This window comes from Gracilinanus agilis, chromosome 1 (assembly GCF_016433145.1).
Source record: "Gracilinanus agilis isolate LMUSP501 chromosome 1, AgileGrace, whole genome shotgun sequence".
In the NCBI taxonomy this organism is placed as follows: domain Eukaryota; kingdom Metazoa; phylum Chordata; class Mammalia; order Didelphimorphia; family Didelphidae; genus Gracilinanus; species Gracilinanus agilis.
This window is the reverse complement of record NC_058130.1, coordinates 605848482-605867911: the sequence shown is the minus strand read 5'-3', so window position 1 is coordinate 605867911 and position 19430 is coordinate 605848482. Positions and strand designations below refer to the sequence as shown.

Genomic DNA, 19430 nt, shown 5'->3' with positions numbered 1-19430 from the left:
ATTTATTTGTAAAAGTACTTCATTTTCTAAAGTTCTTTTCACTTTATTACTAATTATAATAACTTTTTGGCATAAATATCAATACTTCTCTCTTTCTACCTCTTGAGGAGGAAAGAGTAATGCTACCAGTCTAGGATAGCCTCAACACCCAGGCTTAACCCAGCACCATTTGCCAAAAATGGACAGAGCTCTGTTAGTACCATTGAACCAACATCCCTGCCACCACTCCCACCTCACCCCCACCACAAGCCACTCAAGAGAACATTAGCAACAGAGGGCCAAGATTTTCCCAGTCCCAAGGCCCTCTGCCCTGCCAATAGAATAGATTGCAGCTGTAGCACCTCTCTTCCCCCCAGAAAGTATAATGACTAAACCTTACATACCTGACTTTGACCAAGCAAAAATATCCCTTGGTGACCGTGTACTTTATTTTTCATTTCTTCTTACTACTCTTATGGCTAAAATTCCTCTTTCACCTGAGATCTAATATATCACTGTCTGTATGTGTGGCTGAGGTGGAATGGGAAAGGTCATAGGAATTATGGAAACAGAAGAAATAGGAGGTTAAGGAGTTTGAAGGAATATCAACATTGGATGTTGAAGTCCCACCATATAAGGGCAGAATTTCTAAAGAGGAAAAATTTATCTTTTTATGGTCCCACTTAGAGACATCACCAGCTCCTAAAGATTTAATTAATATTTCTATGCCAACGATGCCCAGATCTATATTTCTTACCTTATTATCTCCCCTGAATTTCAGTCTAACATCATCAGTTGCCTTTCAGCCATTTCAAACTGGACATTCTGGAGATAATTTAAAATTAGCTTGTCTAAAACAGGACTCATTTTCTTTCTTCCCAAACCTACTCTTTTTTCAAACTTTCCTATTTCTGTTGAAGGTACCACCATGCTTCTAAGCTCAAAGGTTCCTAACCTCAATGTTATTCTAAGTCTTTTACCTCTCTCTCTGCATGTCCAGTCATTTATCAGCATCTTGCCATTTCTACCTCCACAAGATCTTTAGCACTTCTCTCTACTCACACAGATACTTAGACCATCTGGACTTAATCCCCACTTACCTAGATTATAGCAGTAGTCTCCTAATTGTTCTTCTGCCTCTAGTCTCTCCACCTCTGGACCTCTCTTGTGCTCATGTCAGAATGGTTTTCCTTAAGTATAGATCTGACAACATAAACTACTCTTCCCTCCTCAAACACACACACAATCAATAAATGACAGTAGCTTATTATCTTTTGTTGTTATTGTTCAGTTGTTTCTAATTTCATGATCCCATTTGGAGTTTTTATGGCAAAGACACTGGAATGGTTTGCCATTTAGTTTGCCAGCTTATTTGACAGGTGAGGGAAACTGAGGCAAGGAGGGTGAAGTGACTTGCTTAAGGTCACACAGCTAGTAAGTGTCTGAGGCTAGACTTGAACTCAGATCTTCCTGACTTCAAGCCTGGCATTCACTGTACCACCTAGCTCTGCTCCCACATTGCCTTTAGGATCAAATCTAAACTCTGTTTAGATTTTAAAGTCTATCATAATCCTAGCTAGATGATCTTTCCTGTCTTTTTGTACAGCATTCCCACTTTCACACTCCAAATCTAATCCAGCCAAATTGCCTTTTTCTCTAACAGGATACTCTGTACCTAACATCTTTGCCTTTCCTGATCTCCCTCAAACCATTTTGAATTAATTTGTATTTGTTAGCATTATATTTTTTCTGTCTTTAGTTATATATGTCCTTGTCTCCTTTGTTAGAGGGTAAATTTCTTGAGAGTAGGGATTAATTCATTCATTATCCTTAGCACACTGGAAAGTGACTTGAAAGGCACTTGAAAGGTACATTGTAGGTGTTTAATAAAGACTGGTCAAATAATTAAGAAAATATCCTTACCATCTCTAGCACTTATTGTGTGATCCTGGGAAAGTTACCTAATTTTTCTGAGTCGTAATTTAGTTATCTGTAGAATGGAGATAATACTAAATCTTCCTTATAGAGTTGTGAAAATTAAATGAGATAATATATATATTAAGTATTTTGCAAATATTAAAAATGCAACTTAAATGATTATTGCTATTGAAGACAGTTTCAGTAAGGGTAAGGGAGACTCAATCCTAAATATATAATATTAGTTCTGACAGGAAATTAAATATTTTTGTTAAGAAATTCCTGTAACAATTCTGCGTGGCAGCGTTGTAAGGCCTGTACTCCAAAGAGTATATAGTATCTTATAAGTCTTCCATTTAGAGGAAATCCAATATACTACAGGCCTTTCTTTAGTCTCTTGACATTACATGGATACTGGCAGATTTGGCCATTAATTATTCTTCATTTTCTTCACATGACTAGCTTACTTTTCCCCCCTGAAATATATCTGTGATGATATTCTTTATACTGCTTCTCCTAAAAGATTCTTCATTAGTAATTTGTTGCTGCCTACTCATACCTGCCATATGCTTCTCCACTGTTGTTTAGGTAACCTTAAACATAATTTTGCCAAAGTTTCTAATCACTTCCTTATTGCCAAATACATTTGCTTTTATTTTGAAACCTCATCCTTCATTAGTTCTCTTTGGCATTTACTTTTGTAGATTATCTCCTTTTCAAGCATCCTCTTCTCACTAGTTTTCTGTGACACTGTATTCTAATTCTCCAATTCCTTTGTTCATTTCTTTTCTTCCTGCCACCTCTTAAAGATTTTCCAGTTTTTTTTTCTATTCTCATCCTATACCTACTGTCTTGGTAATCTCATCCATAACAATGGCTTTAAGTTATCACTTCATTGTGGAGGACTATTTTACCCATCCATGACCTGTCCTTAATCACTGTAGGACTCTATTTCCAACCAAACTGCTAAATATTTATTTCTACATGAAGTGTTCTTGTGGTACTTCAAATCAGCACATCTAAGAGTTAACACATCATTTCCTCTGGGCCCTAGATTTTAGAATCATCTATGATTCTTATCTCTTTTTGGTCTTATATACCCAATCTGTTATCTAGTTCTTCCTGTAAAATATATTTTTGCATCCATCTTTTCATACTGTAATCTTCCTGTAAAATATATTTTTGCATCCATCTTTTCATACTGTAATCTTCCTAGTTTCAATTCTCTTTTCTTCTTCCTATGACCATTCTACTAGACTTCTAACTGGCTTTTCCTCCTAACTGGTTTCTTCCCTTTCTTCAATTCATCTTTTATATTCTAGTTTACAATCTTTCTAGTTCGTCCCTCTTATCATGTCACTAATCTACTGCCAAACACAAAACAAGACAAAAACTTTAGTAGTTTGTGAATTGTGAACTCTGAACAAATATCTTTCTTTATTATCTTCTTTATTATCTTTATTTAGCATCTTTAGCATTTCTTCAGGGTCTGGTTCTAGCCTGTACTTCCATATTTAACTCCAACAAATCTTCCTTACATAGTCCATTTTCCAGTCAAACTTATCCTCTCTCTTTTCCACACATTCATGATATCCTTCTCCATCTCCATTCCTCTGCACATCAGACTCCTATGAGGAGAATGGGCACTTTCCTTGACATCTATACCATTTGAAGCACCTTCTTTCAAAGCCCATCTTGATTTCACCATCTTACTTGAGCATTTCTTTGTTCTCTTTGTCCAATTAAATATAAATTTATCCTCCTAAAATTTCCTAGAGCACTTTGGACCACTCTAGCACTTGATATTCATTCTTGCACCATTGCTATTTGAGTATATATTTGTCAATTCTATTTTCAAATTAGGTTTTATTGTATTTATGAGTTGATGGCAGTGTCTCTAACAAATTCTCCTGGGGATAAAATGGAATTGGGAGAGGAGCCAGGTGTGCCATTTCTTTTAGCAAACAAATACTTTTTTTTCCCTTAAATGGCACTTGTTCATTGTTTAAATGGCTGTTTCAAGAAGTCCTAATTTTAAGTTGTGCCTAATAATAAAAAGTACTGTGGATTTGTAATCTATGGCGAATGACAACTAGGCAATTTAATGTTATTTAAATACCCATTGTAAGTGAGTTTAAAAGGTATGCTGTCAAAGTCTAGAAAATTTTGTAAGCATGGAAATATCAGAGATCCAAAGATCATTGTTTCAGCTTGGGAGAAGACTCCTTATTGATAGTCTCTACTTAGATAACAACAACAACAATAATAATAACAACAACAATAATAGCTGACACATATTGTGTTTTACAATTTACAAAGTATTTTGCATAAATTATTTCTTATACTCCTTACAACAACTTTGTGGAACTGGATTTTACAGAAAAGGAACTGATAGATGATTTACATGATTTTCAATGTGTGCAAATCTTTGAAAAAAGTTATTTGTCTAATGCCCATTCCATAAGCAGTTTTTTTTCCATTTAAAATATTTAACTTTATTTTTTTTTATTTCTCCATTTCTCTTCTTATATGTCTTCTTTTCAAATCTCTCCCCATCCAAGATAATTCTTTTTCTTAGCCAAACATAATTGAAGAAGGCACTATTTGTCTTGAATGAGAGGAGAAACAAAAATGTTCAATATTTATTAAATTTTAATGTCATAGGGCTAAAAGTGAATATTAGTTGAAATAGCAAAAAGCAATTATTTTTATTAAGATGTCTAAAAATTTTGTTCCTTTCTCATTGAAGAGAGAAGTCAGAATAAAACAATATTGCTGAAGAAGGAAGAAAATGAGTGTAAATGTTTAAGTTTCTTTGAAGACAGAACAAGTGGAGGCTGGGGCAGGGGAAAGAAGTGAAAGAATAAAGAGGGAAAGAAAAAAATGAATCTAGTGAATGAAACGGGAATCAAATCTGATATCGGCAAAATTTGATTCTTCTTAATCCATTTTTTTTATCCCAAATGCATTTTGGTGACACTTGCATCACAAGCAAAAATGTTTTAGATTTTGAATACAAAAAAGAGACAGTTGTGAAACTATTGATAAATATTAATCTATTGCCTATCTTTATTAGAATGATCCTTGTAAATATTAAGAGCATTGTTGTTAAATATATAGCAAATTTCATTTGTTCATATTGTTCAGAATGAAGTAATGATTGTGCAGAGAAAGGATCTCTGAAGTAGGGAAATATATAAATTAATTTTCTTCAAAATTATTCTTCAATTCAATTCTTCAGAATTAAGTGTTCACTCAAAGAACAAAGCAATCTCCCTTCTGGTAGCCTTTAAAAATACATTTGAAATATTTTTTCTATTATATCTTCATGTGCTTTCATTTGTCTTCAGTATTCACAGTTTTATCTGTTGTTTTTCTAATCCCAAGTACGACCATAGCAACTTCCATGTCAGTGTCCACCAGTTCTTCTATGTCACTTATTTTGAATTTTGATCTTTTGAGAATTTGTACCATTGAATTTTGAAAGTACAGAACCCTCCTGAGCTGACAAATCCTTCATCCTTAAGAGAATACTTGCAAACATAATGTTAGGAAATAATCTCCTGCTGCCCAGCCATAAAGTTTAATTTTGAAACAAATTCCAACATAGTCTTTGAAACAATGTTTCTAATGTATAGCTAAATTGGAAATCATGTACAATGCCTTCATGATGCATCATTTCTTATGTAATAATATTTAATATTATGAATTACAACTTGGCTTATAATAAATCTTTGAGATGATACCTATATATGAGAATATGGTAAAAAAAATCCAAATAATTTTACCCTATTGCCTTTGGGTAAGCTTTATGTTTGAGTTAAGCAATAGAATGATTTCACCCTCCATATTTAAGTCAGTAGTTCTTAATGTTTATTTCACAGAAAGTGAAAGTAGTTATGCTATATGTTCCTTGAGAGAAGGAACTAGGAATTTTGTTTTTTACTGTCTTTATTTTCTCAACACTTAACACACAGTACTTGGCACATAGAAGGCACTTAATTAATTTGATATTCAGACATGCCAAACACTTCATGACCCCATGGACCATTGCATGCCAGGCCCTTTTATTGTCCACCATCTACCAAAGACTGTCCATTATCAATCCATCTCATCCTCTGTCATTTCTTTCCCCTTTAGCCTTCAATCTTTCTTAACATCAGGGTCTTTTCCAATGGGTTTTGTTTTCTCTTTATGTGACCAAAATATTTAAGCTTCAGCTTTGGTATTCAACATTCCAATGAATAGTCTGAATTAAGTTCTTTAAATATTGATTAATTTGTAAGTGGAACCAAAAAGCAAACGACAAACAAATAAGCCCCAGGATACATAATAATTCCAACATTATAAATGGAGGAAAAAACAAAACTGAACATTATAACTTTCACTACATGAACATTGTAATGTTAATTATAATGACCAAGAAGTTTGGTTCCACAGAAGATTTGAGAAAATGAATCCTAAAAGACAGAAGGGAGGATCAGTGGAATAGACTTGGGGTAAGTGACGTCAGCAAGACAGTGTATGATAAACTCAAAGAGCCCAACTTTTGGGACAAAAATCCACTATTTGACAAAAACTGTTGGGAAAATTGGAAAACAATATGGGAGAGATTAGGTTTAGATCAACATCTCACACCCTACACCAAGATAAATTCAGAATGGGTGAATGACTTGAATATAAAGAAGGAAACTATAAGTAAATTAAGTGAACACAGAATAGTATAGTTGGCAGATCTATGGGAAAGGGAAAAATTTTAAACCAAGCAAGAATTAGAAAATTACAAAATGTAAAATAAATAATTTTGATTATATTAAATTAAAAAGATTTTGTATAAACAAAAACAATGCAACCAAAATCACAAGGGAAACAACAAACTGGGAAAAAATCTTTATAACAAAAAATTCTGACAGAGGTTTAATTACTCAAACATACAAGGAGTTAAATCAATTGTATAAAAAAATCAAGCCATTCCCCAATTGATAAATGGGGTAGGTACATGAATAGGCAATTTTCAGATAAAGAAATCAAAAGTATCAATAAGCACATGAGAAAGTGTTCTAAATCTCCAATAATTAGAGAAATGCAAATCAAAATAACACTGAGGTATCGCCTCATACCTAGCAGATTGGCTAAAATGATAGTAGGGGAGAGCAATGAATGTTGGAGGGGATGTGGCAAAATTGGGACATTAATGCATTGCTCATGGAGTTGTGAACTGATCCAACCATTCTGGAAGGCAATTTGGAACTATGCTCAAAGGGCTATAAAAGATTGACTGCCCTTTGATCCAGCCATATCATTGTTGGGTTTGTACCCCAATGAGATCATAGATAAACAGACTTGTACGAAAATATTTATAGCCTTGTTTTTTGTGGTGGCAAAAATCTGGAAAATGAGGGTATGCCCTTCTATTGGGGAATGGCTGAACAAATTGTGGTATATGCTGGTGATGGAATACTATTGTGCTCAAAGGAATAATAAACTGGAGGAATTCCATGTGAACTGGAAAGACCTCCAGGAATTGATGCAGAGTGAAAGGAGCAGAACCAGAAGAACATTGTACACAGAGACTAATACACTGTGGTAAAATACAATGTAATGGACTTCTGTACTAGCAGCAATACAATAATGACCCAGGACAATTCTGAGGGATTTATGGAATAAAATGCTACCCACATTCAGAGGAAGAACTACAGGAGTGGAAACACAGAAGAAAAACAACTGCTTGAACACATGGGTTGATGTGGACATGATTGGGGATGTAGACCTGAAATGACCAGGTCATTTCACCAATGTAACTATCAATAATATGGAAATAAGTCTTGATTGATGACACATGTTAAAACCAGTGGAAATATGTGTTGGCTATGGGGCAGGGGGGTTGAAGGGGAAAGTAAAAACGTGAATCAAGTAATCTTGGAAAATTTTTCTACATAAATAAAATATTTAAATCTAAAAATAAAAAAAGAAAATAAATCATCTTTTCTCTTCATTACAATTATGAGGGTCTGTGTGTATGGAATATTGGACTTTCTTTCAGACATTTTGTGTTAGTTGATTTTGTTACACTGCTTCTCCCTCTTCTGCTTCCCCTTAACTGTTATAAGGCTTGACTTGCTAGATAGTTGAGGAGAAAAGGAGTATATTTAGAAATAAATCCAAAAGAAAAGATCAGTAAAAATTAGTAGGTAGAAAGGTGTCAACTTTTATAGTTCAAGATTTCAAAGGTAGAGAAATTCCAAGGCATAATGATGAATGATCTTGCTGGGTAAAGGAGAAGGCTGAAATGTTAAGTAAAGGTCATTGGCATGTAAGGAGGCTATCTGTGAGGCTATAATTTCTGTAGAACATTGAAACTAATGGTGTAAAGAGTTAGAATAGAGAGGACTGACTATATAGCAAGTATTAAAATTGGGAATGGAAGGAACATCTGAACGGGAAACCAGTAGATAACAAAGAGACAGAAGAAGGGAAGAGTGGTATGAAAAGGTGATGTTTCCTTTCCCAACTAATTATATCCTTAGGGGCTAGGACTATTTAAATTTATTCCAAGATACTTAGCACATTGATTTTTTTTAAACCCTTTCCTTCCGACTTATAATCAATACTATGTATTGGTTCCAAGGCAGAAAAGTGATAAGGGCTAGGCAATGGGGGTCAAGTGACTTGCCAAGGGTCACACAGCTCGGAAGTGTCTGAGACAAGATTTGAATCTAGAACCTCCAGTCTCTAGGCCTGGCTCTCAGTCCACTGAGCCACTCAGCTGCCCCCCTGCACATACACACACATTGATTTTTAATAAATAGTTGTTGACTGGATGGCTGAACTATTTACACCTATAGGAATGACTGAAATCTGCAGATCGGTGAAATATTGCATAGAATTCTGGGCATGGGTTAGGATGACATGAGTTTAAATTCTGCTTCTGATTCTTAATAACTGGGGCAGGTCACTTAACCTCTCTTTGTCTGGTTCCACCTCTGTAAAATGGGTATAATAATATCACCTATCTCTATCCTTACTTTGCTCTGTCATTTTCTTTGCATTGTCTTTCCTTCATGAATGGAATGCTCTTCTCTCTCATCTTTTGCTTCTTACTTAATTTCCCTGACTTCAGTACTCAGCTTAAGTCTTACTCCAGGTCCCAAATTACTAATGCCTTCCCCTTTCAAATGATCTTCTTCCTACTCTCTATCTCTCCTGTGTTATTTTCTACTTAACTTACCATTTTGTACATTCTTATAAAGGGCTTTACTGCTCTTTCTTTTTGAGTTGTGTCTTATGTGAATTATTGGTCCCGTTTGTCTATTGCTCTTATGTACTTGCCACTCTCTGTGGTGCTATTTTGCAGTTTTATGTGGGAAATTCTGCCCCTTTTCTTTCCTTTTCAATTTAAAGCCTTCTTGATCAGATTAATAAGTTTGTTAACTTTTTTGAAACATGAATTCCTTCTCTTTTCAAGAACTCATTATTCCCAAGTTTTAAGCAAATCTGTGGAAATCCAAAACTTATCAGATGATGTCAACTTTACCAGTGGAACATGTTCCCAATCTCTCTTTGACTTGCTTCTTTAAAATAGTGGTAGTATAAATTTGGGGGCAGCTGGGTGGCTTAGTGGATTGAGAGCCAGTCCTAGGGAAGGGAGGTCCTAGGTTCAAATCTGGCCTCAGACACTTCATAGCTATGTGACCCAGGGCAAATCACTTAACCCCCATTACCTAGCCCTTACTACTCTTCTGCCTTAGAAACAATACACAGTATTGCTTCTAAAATGGAAAGTAAGGGTTTAAAAACAAAACAAAACACAGCAGTCGTGATGAAGTCCTTTCAGAAGTCTTCAATTTTTCCCCAAGGCCATATATTCTTCGCATTTTTTCCTAAATGAATCATCAGAAGTTAGTAGTGATTATCAGGTCTGACATGTATTGTGGAGGCTCTCCATCACATCCCCATGAAGATATTGACATGCAAAAAGAATATTGGACACGGAGTCAGAAAGACATGAATTTGTATCCCAGTTCTGATACTTGCTATCTTCAGGAAAGTCAGGACAAGACAGACTGTAAAATGGAAATAATAATAGATGCTGTACTTAAGACTTAAATGAGAGAATATGCATAAGCATTTTTATCCCCTAACAAATACTGAAGAACAGTATTATGAAACAAATTAGCATTTAAAATGACTACCTTGGCAAAAAATGGACTTACCTTGAATTTATTAGATATTCTGACCTGATTGGTTAAATAGGTTTAAGAAGGAATTCAGAATTATTGATGCCTTTTAAAAAACACTCATTTTCACATCTTCCTTTGAGGTAAGTGGTAGATGGGTATATGTTTATCTTTTTTTTTCTTTGCAAATGAATGAAGTGAAGCATAGAGAGATGGTTGTCTACTCCCTGGAAATCCAGAATCCATGTCTTCCATCCCTTGGGAAGTTAATTCACTTATCTTTGGAGCTTAAATTTTAGTGCTCAGCCCAGAAGATAAATGACTGAGGAGGGCACATGAACCCATCTAGCCTGCTGTATCTACTAGTTGATTCCAGATGCCATATAATGCTTTACCTTCATGTCCCAACCAGCCAACCACCCACCCAAACTCCTGTGCCATTTTCTTGCCACTACGTACTCTCCTCTTTTCTCTTCCCCTGAACTTCCTTATTACTACTAAAGGCACCTCTAGCCCAAAATCAGCCAAGCTTGCAAAAACTTCAATCTTACAGCCTTAATGTCATCTCCAGAATTTCAGTCTCTCTCACCCTACATCCCAGATGCCAGTCATTTGCCAAATCTTATCATTTCTCTCCCCAAAAAATCTCTTGCCATCTGTCTGTTTTTCTACTTACAAACCTACCACCTTAAGTTAAGCCTCCTTATCTCTTCTCCCTAGATTATTATAGTAGTCTTCTACTTGATCTCCTTCCCTTTCTAATCCATCCTCCACACTGCTATTAAAAAAAATATTTCTAAAGTGTAGATCTGATCATGTCATTGTCTCCTTATCCAATAAAATCCCAGGATTCTCTAGGATCAAAAATTATCTTTATCCTTCTTAAAATTTATGGTTTTGTGTGCATTTTATAACACATAGGTTTCCTAGTCTGGTGGTAGACATATAACTTATAAATAAACATATTCATATTAAGGGTGTGTATTAATCTTTTTTACACTGAAAAGGGAAGGGGGTCCAATCAAAAAGAACATGGAAACTACCCCTGTTCTAGCATAGTAGTTTCGTAGAAAGATCATAAAGGTACTCTGAATGTTAAGAACTGTTATGAATATTAGAACTAGTATCATTAGCATTAGATTTGAGTTTTATTATCTTATTTTTTCATACTCTATTGTATTGTTCATTTTTGTTGTTGTTATAGGATTTATTTTAAAGGCACTCCAATTTAAATTAATTTTTTCCATTTTACTCCCCTACAGAAATTTTAGAAACTGGTGTTAAAGGAACAACAGATACAGTTAAAGGTGTGAAACGGAAAAAGATTGTAACTGAAAATCATCTGAAAAAAATACCAAAATCACCCCTGAGAAATCCTCTTCAAACAAAACTTAAGGAAAACACAGGAGAATCATCTTTTGATGTGCTTCATAGGACTTCAGAATACCAAAAGGAAGAAAATCAAATTCCAATTGAAAATGGGAAACAATTTACCAAACAAAATGGGGAAACACTTACAGTAACAACCAAAGCCTCAAAAGCTGAAACATCAGTGCCCGCAAAGAAGTTGTCTTTATCACAACATTCCTTGGAGTTACGCAAATGGAGATCAGACGGTTCTGATTTAGGAGAGTTCAGTTTGCCCAATGAACAGTGTGTCTCTAGTTCTATGTCAAGTATGACTAAGACTGACAACAGTGAATGTATAACTTTTAATTGTAGGACTACTTCATCTTCATACACGAGTACTGCGTTTGATGTCTTATTGAAAGCTATGGAGCCAGAACTGAGTACCTTATCACAAAAGGGGCCTTCTTGTGCTATCAAGGTAGAAAAATTGAGACCAAATAAAGTTGCCCGATCTCCTTCTAAACTAAAAAACAGTCAGAGTGCTTCAGATCACTCTTTGTCACACCAAGAATTTGTTCCTGATTCACAAGTTTCTCCTTGTACCTCACAAACTGTACATGTGTCTGCTGCTGGCAAGGATGAACAAAGACCAATTCAAACAGTGTCTCCCTCACATACTCTGCATGAACAATTTGTTTCTAAATCTAGCCAACATAATCAGCAGCTTTCAGTATGTCCAGAAGGTTTTACTAGGTCATTCACTCATCAGCAAAGTCAAGAAAACCCCCAAATCCCACATGTATACAATATAGCAGTAACTCCTTCTGTCAGTCATACCCCACCTTCTAATGTATCTCAGGTTATTCCTCAAAACCAGCCAGTGGATTCTTCTTCACCTATGTCAGTAAATCCAGCCAATTCCACACAGTTACCTATAGCCCCAATGTATAATTCAGCTCAAGTTGCTTCAATTGTTAATCACAGTGTTGAACAAATGTATAATCTAATTTTGAAAGATCAGAAGCCCAAAAAGCAAGGGAAATACATTTGTGAATATTGCAGTAGAGCTTGTGCAAAACCTTCTGTTCTTCTGAAGCATATTCGCTCCCATACAGGAGAAAGGCCCTATCCTTGTGTGACTTGTGGATTTTCATTTAAGACTAAAAGTAATTTATATAAGCACAAAAAATCTCATGCACATGCTATCAAACTGGGACTTGTCTTACAACCAGATTCAAGTGGTTTATTCTTATCACATGAATCGGCTAAAACACTTAATATTCATTCAGATGTTGAAGAAAGTGGTGAAAGTGATGATGAAGGTACTGCTGATGAAAGACAAGATGACCAAGGTTCCATAGAACTAGAGTCTACACAAATAATGAAAATTATATCAAATTCTGAAACTTTACAGAAATCAAGTTCTCTTTCAAGCAATCCAGATCATGTATTAGGTGACTTTTCATTACAGGAAAATTCTTCAGAATCACAAGGAAGAACAGCACTACCTAAAGTAGTAGTTCATACAGTGAATATTTCCCCTTTAAGAGCTGAGAGTCCAAAAGTTACAGATTCCACTCCTGAACTTCCTAACACCTCAAAACAGAGAGACATTCAAGTGACAAATGCAAAATCAAATTCAGACATTGTGTCTTCCTCAGAGACGGATGATAAGCTCCACCAGAAAGAGGATGTCACGCAGTTGGAAGAAAGGCAAGCATTTCATGTAGGAGCAATACATGCACAACTGCAAAGGCAACAGGCTACTGATTGTCCCCAAGAGCAACAAGGAAAGCATCTGCTGAGTCCTCGAAGTTTAGGAAGCACAGATTCAGGTTACTTTTCACGTTCTGAAAGTACTGATCAGACAATGAGCCCACCTCCTCCTTTTGCAAGAGTATTACCTACCACTGAAAAAGATCCAAATAAAAATAACGGACCTTATACAATTCCTATCAGTACAGCACCACCTTCTGCTGCACATACAGCTTCCGGAGAAAAAGCTTTTGTTTTATCTGCCCAAATGCGTCCACCAATGGCAACAAAGACACTTGAAGAACGCATATCAAAGTTAATATCAGATAATGAAGCCTTGGTGGATGATAAGCAGCTGGATAGTGTAAAACCAAGAAGAACCTCCCTCTCTCGACGAGGCAGTATAGATTCACCAAAATCATATATATTTAAAGATTCTTTCCAGTTTGACCTAAAACCTATGGGAAGGAGAACTAGCTCAAGTTCTGATATACCAAAGTCCCCTTTCACACCTACTGAGAAATCTAAACAAGTGTTTCTTTTGTCTGTACCTTCCCTTGACTGTTTACCTATAACCAGAAGTAATTCTATGCCTACTACAGGTTATTCAGCTGTACCTGCAAATGTAATACCACCTCCTCATCCACTAAGAGGAAGTCAATCATTTGATGACAAAATTGGCTCTTTTTATGATGATGTCTTTGTATCAGGGCCTAATTCTTCAGTACAACAGAGTGGACATCCTCGTACTTTGGTGAGACAGACAGCAATAGAAGATTCTTCTTCAAGTGAAAATCATGTTCTTGGAACAACACAGTCTTCAGATGAAGGCTATCTTGGATGTAATGTTTCTAATGAAACTTTATTGCCAAGAAGTAAGTCATTTGCACAAGGATCAAATTTGGAAAAAAAGAAGTCCCATCAAGGTCGAGGAACAATGTTTGAATGTGAAACCTGTCGAAACAGATATAGAAAACTAGAAAATTTTGAAAATCACAAGAAATTTTACTGTTCAGAATTACATGGACCAAAAACAAAAGTAGCTATACGAGAAGCTGAACATAGTCCAGGGCCTAATAGTACACAACCCCCAGTCTTGCACTATAGAATGGCTGGCTCATCTGGGGTCTGGGAACAGGCACCCCAGATAAGAAAAAGAAGGAAAATGAAAAGTGTTGGAGATGATGATGAGCTTCAGCAAAATGAAAGTGGTATTATTTCAAAAAGTTTAGAAGGTATTCAGTGTCAGAATATTTCAGGAAGTAACAGTTTGTCTAAACATAATGTTAACAAAAGTGGAAAACAATCTGGATGTATAACATTGCAAAAATCTCAAATTCAGCTTGTTACAGGGGACATAGAACAGCCTACTGAACCCAAACTCTCTCCCATTGTAGAAAAGCAAATAAATTCTGGCATGCTGGAAAAGATAGAACTGAAAAGACAAGGAACAGGAATTTCAGTAATACAGCATACCAATTCACTAAGCAGACCAACTTCCTTTGAAAAAATTGAATCTTTTGAAAGAAGTTCCCCAATTTATTTTCAGGAGGGTAATAGATTAATGAAACATGGGTCTTTGAAAACAATTAGAATTATTCAAGAAGATGGATGTATTCCTGGGAGTGGTGTTCACCATCCTCAGCTTGTATTGTCAGATACACCTCGAGTAGAATTTCAAGGAAGTTCTAGAGTAGTTTCAAATGAAAGAAATCTGCTGATACAATCAAGACTAGTTCGCCAACATAATATACAAGTTCCTGAAATTTTGGTCACAGAAGAGCCAGATCGTGACCTTGATATCCAAAGTAATGATCAAGAAAAAACAGAAAAATTTAATTGGCCTCAACGGAGTGAAACTTTAGCAAAATTGCCCACAGAGAAATTGCCACCCAAAAAGAAAAGGATTCGTCTAGCTGAGATGGAACACTCTTCTGCTGAATCAAGCTTTGATTCTACCCTTTCCAGGAGCCTAAGTAGGGAAAGCAGTTTATCACATACTTCAAGTTTCTCAGCTTCTTTAGATATAGAAGAAGTTTCTAAAATTGAGAATACCTCCAAAGTTGAAAGTATAAATAAATCAGAGCTCCTTATGATTCCAACTGGTTCACAAACATTGAGTGTGCCAGGAACTCCTTACAGGGAAATGAGAAGAGCTGCTTCAGAACAGATTAATTGCACACAGCCATCTATGGAGGTCTCAGACTTTAGAAGTAAATCTTTTGATTGTGGAAACACATCTCCATCCAAATCTTTTCCACTTGTGGAGGTACAAACTCTGAAGTCTCCAACTGGCTTTGGAATAACAGGACATGTGCCTCTTTTGGAAAGAAGGAGGGGACCACTTGTACGTCAGATATCTCTAAACATAGCTCCAGATAGTCATTTGCCTCCTGTAATACCATCATCTTTCCAGAATACTCTTGTATCAGATGTTACCACAGTGACATTTCATAGATCACACATCTCTAGTAAATCTTTAAATGAATTTCCTGCAAACTCTTTGCTTTCTCAGAGTCAAGTAAAGGACTTGGAACCAGTTATCTCAAATTCTATTTCTACATACCCCCAGCAACTTTTAGATAATAGTTTAATAAATCAAATTAATCTTACCCCTGAACGCCAAAATGTACAAACTTCTTTTGGAGTGACAACACAAGGTAAAGAATCAGACACCTCTACCACGCCTTCGTCTTCTGAAAGTGAAGATTGTTTTGCTCCTAAGTATCAACTTCACTTTAAAACTCTGCATTCAAGTCAGTCATGTTCAAATTCCATAAATGCTTTGTCAAACCAAGTTCTCCCAAATATAATTAGTGTGGATCAAAGTTTGACCTCATTAAAAATACCTACTAAAGTAGTAGCTAATGTATGTAGTTCTTGTCCTTTGCCACCTCTAAAACATTTGTGCAGTCCAATACAGAAGGTATCACCTTTTGTGGTTCCTGTCCATATTCACAGTAATGTACCACCTCATAGTCTTACTACTATTACATCTTTTCCACAAATTTTAGTAACCCAGGATCAATCAAATCATCTAGTTTGCAAGACAAATACAGTTACAGTGCCAACGTTAGAAAGTACAATTCAGATGCCAAAATCTCACCAGGATCTCCAGAATGCTTTGCCAAACCCACAGAAGCAGCTTGTTCATGAGAACATATTTACTGATATAGGCCAAAGTTCATCTCTATCAGAATCCTTAACTATAATTCAGAAAATCCCTGTCAGTGGTCTTTTTCCTCATCCAGAAGTAACAGCTTCAAGTAAAAGAATGCTTTCTCCAGCCAATAGTTTAGATATTGCCATGGAAAAACAACAGAAGCGAGCAAAAGATGAAAATGGAGCTGTTTGTATAACAGACATTAGATCATTGCAGATGTTGAACAAGAAAATTGGTGATTCTAATAAACACAAAAAACCTGTTTTGGTGAGACAAGTTTGTACTACAGAGCCCCTTGAAGGTGTTTTATTGGATCAGGAAATTATTCCACAACCTGGAAGTAGCAGAGATGCTGGCAGTTTGACAGATGGCATACTGGTCAATACCTCTTCAGGAAATTTGAAATCTGAAATTGAAGAACGTGTAAAAGAAGTGCCAGAATTAGAAAATATTAAGTCTTCTATATCTCCAAATCTTGCAACTAGAAAATCATCTCCAGATAATATTCAAATTTCCTCTTTGAAAAGTATAAACAGTATACAAGAAAGGAATTCCCTGATGGTTAAGAACAAGTGTAACAAAATGAATATACAGGAGTTAACTACTTCATCATCATTTCATTCAGGAGATAAACAGCAGCTATCCTTTCCAAGTCTAAAGACTACAACAAGTTTTACATGGTGTTACCTTGTAAAACGGAAGCCGTTACATTTGCCTCAAAATGACCAAAAAACTTCAGCATATTCTGTGTGGAATATTAGTTCCAGTAATCCAAATCCACTTGGTTTGCCTACAAAAGTTGCACTTTCTCTCCTTAATTCAAAACAGAAGTTTGGAAAATCCCTATATAGTCAAGCAATAACTACTCATTCCAAATCAGATGTACTGGTCTATTCAAGCAAATGGAAAAGCAACTTAAGCAAGGTACTTCACATATAATTTACTTTCTAAAAACAGTTCATATAATTAATGTTTAAAATTTCTTTGTGCTTATAAAATGTTTTAATTGGAAAATAATACATTTTAATTTAAAATAATGAAATCTATCTTAATTTTGCAGGTAATTATTTAAACAAAAGGATAACTTTTGTCATAATACTCTATGCTCAGTACCTATAGGTCTTTCAATATGTCTATATTGTTACATTTTTTGACATTGATAATTTGAAGAAGCTTCTTCTAGTTCAAGTGAGTGATGTTGAGGGCTTGAACAAGGGCAGTGGCCATAGAATAGAATAAGTAGGAGACATCAGTTGCTTGATAGCTGGATATATGTATGCAAAGTTAAGGATGGAGTGAAAGGTGATTCAATTTACTATAAATAGGGAGGATCTTATTGAGGCAGTAAAAATTTCAATAGCAAGGGACAGTTGTGAACTTAGGTTAGCTATGTAGAGTTTGGATGTTGGTCAGTCATTCAAGTAGAGATGTCCAGCAGGAATCTTGGAAGTGTGAATCTAGAGCTTGGGAAAGGAGGTGTAGGCTATAGCTAATAATTTGGGAAATTGTCCACCTAAAAGTGAAAGCGTAATCTGCAGGACAAAAGGAGACTATCAAAATAAAGATTGAAAGAAAAAAAAGAAGAAGAAAGAAAAGGGGACCAAAGACCAAACCTTAAAGAATACCTACATTTCACAGGCAAGATGAGAGAGAGAAGATGTAAATTTTCTAGTAGAAGTTTATGAAAATCTTGAATATCAGAGCTTTCATAGAATACAATTTAAAGGGAAGAAGTGTGAGGACTTTTCATCTTAGCAAGTAGGTCATTTCCTCTTAACATTATCCCTCATTTAAAGAGAGTACTTTAAAGATATTCCCTATCAAAGTAAGACATATTCAAGTTTGTGTTAGTGTAGCTTTTTTTTTTAATATTTGACTATAGTCTTGAGCTGTTTGTTGAGTAACTTAGTAAAATTGCTAGTCACGAATACAATACACCTCATATATAGAAAAGTAAAGACAATTCAAAACAAAGCTGTAGGATGAATACTTTGAGAGAATTTGAACACCTTATTTTGTGTCTATCTATGAAAATCAAATGCGATACTTTTTAAAGTGTTTCTCTGAGTGTTGAGTTGCTATAGTCAGTGGCTGCAAGGTTTTAAAAATATCTCTGTAGAACTGAATTTTCACTATATAATACCTCAAATTGATTTTTTTATGTTGGTTTTACATTTTGGAGAGTATTTACTTTATAATTTTTTGTTTTCTAACATGGTAGTGAATTTATCAGATTGCTTTATTTGGAAAGGAGTTATAATAGCATGTAGAAAATTATTCATCATGAATATATTGTATTTTTTCTTTTTAAAATATTCCCTCTATGAAGAGGATACTGTAGTTGTTTCCCTACTATCACTCATACATCAAGAATAATAGTTTCAACTCTGAGGATATCAGAAATTGAGAAACGCTCTTTAAGGTCCTATTTCTTAGACATTTTCAGCTGAAAGGTGTTTATGTACTATCATTCCTTTTATATTCAGCCATTTGATTTAGTGGGCAGAACTTTAGATTGAAGATTCAGAATCAACATTTTCTTTAAATTTGAGCAAAGAAGTTTGTCAAGTCTTCATTTAGCTAATTATATTTCAAAAACATTAAGCATTGTGCAAAAAAGAACACTGCATTTAAAGTCTGCAATTCTAAATTAGAAGATAGCAAAGAACAGTGAATAGAAGTGTCTTGGAGCTTTCCTGGGTTCAAACGCTACTTATAACATATTAGTGATGTTTCCCTAAGCAAATCACTTAGTCTTAAGGTGCACTCCAAGCAACTTTTGAAGACCATAAGTTCCAGAACAAACTGATCTACATTGTTGGAAATCACCTGCCTGCTGCCCTCCCTCACCCTCTCAAAACATTCTAAATTTTTTTTAGTAATTAATATTGTTTGCTACAGAATTACTGGTACCACAGATTAAAACACACACTCTCTCACACTCAAAAACAAAACAAGCAGAGTAATTTAGTGGAAGGAGCAATGGATTTGTTAATAGAAGACCTGTTTAAATCCCACCTCTTGATATTTGCCGTAAATGTGGTCTAAACTAAATCACAGAACATTTCTGGGCCCCAGTTACTCATCTG

At 35.2% G+C, this 19430-nt stretch overlaps 1 protein-coding gene across 1 annotated transcript in view; it reads left to right on the top strand.

Annotated features, from left to right (window-relative positions):
• HIVEP1 (HIVEP zinc finger 1) overlaps positions 1-19430 on the top strand; it is a 172631-nt gene that overhangs the window by 98339 nt on the left and 54862 nt on the right. The window contains exon 3 of the mRNA XM_044667705.1: positions 11336-17265. Coding sequence (XP_044523640.1) covers positions 11336-17265 — 5930 coding nt within the window. The remainder of the gene's footprint in view (positions 1-11335; positions 17266-19430) is intronic.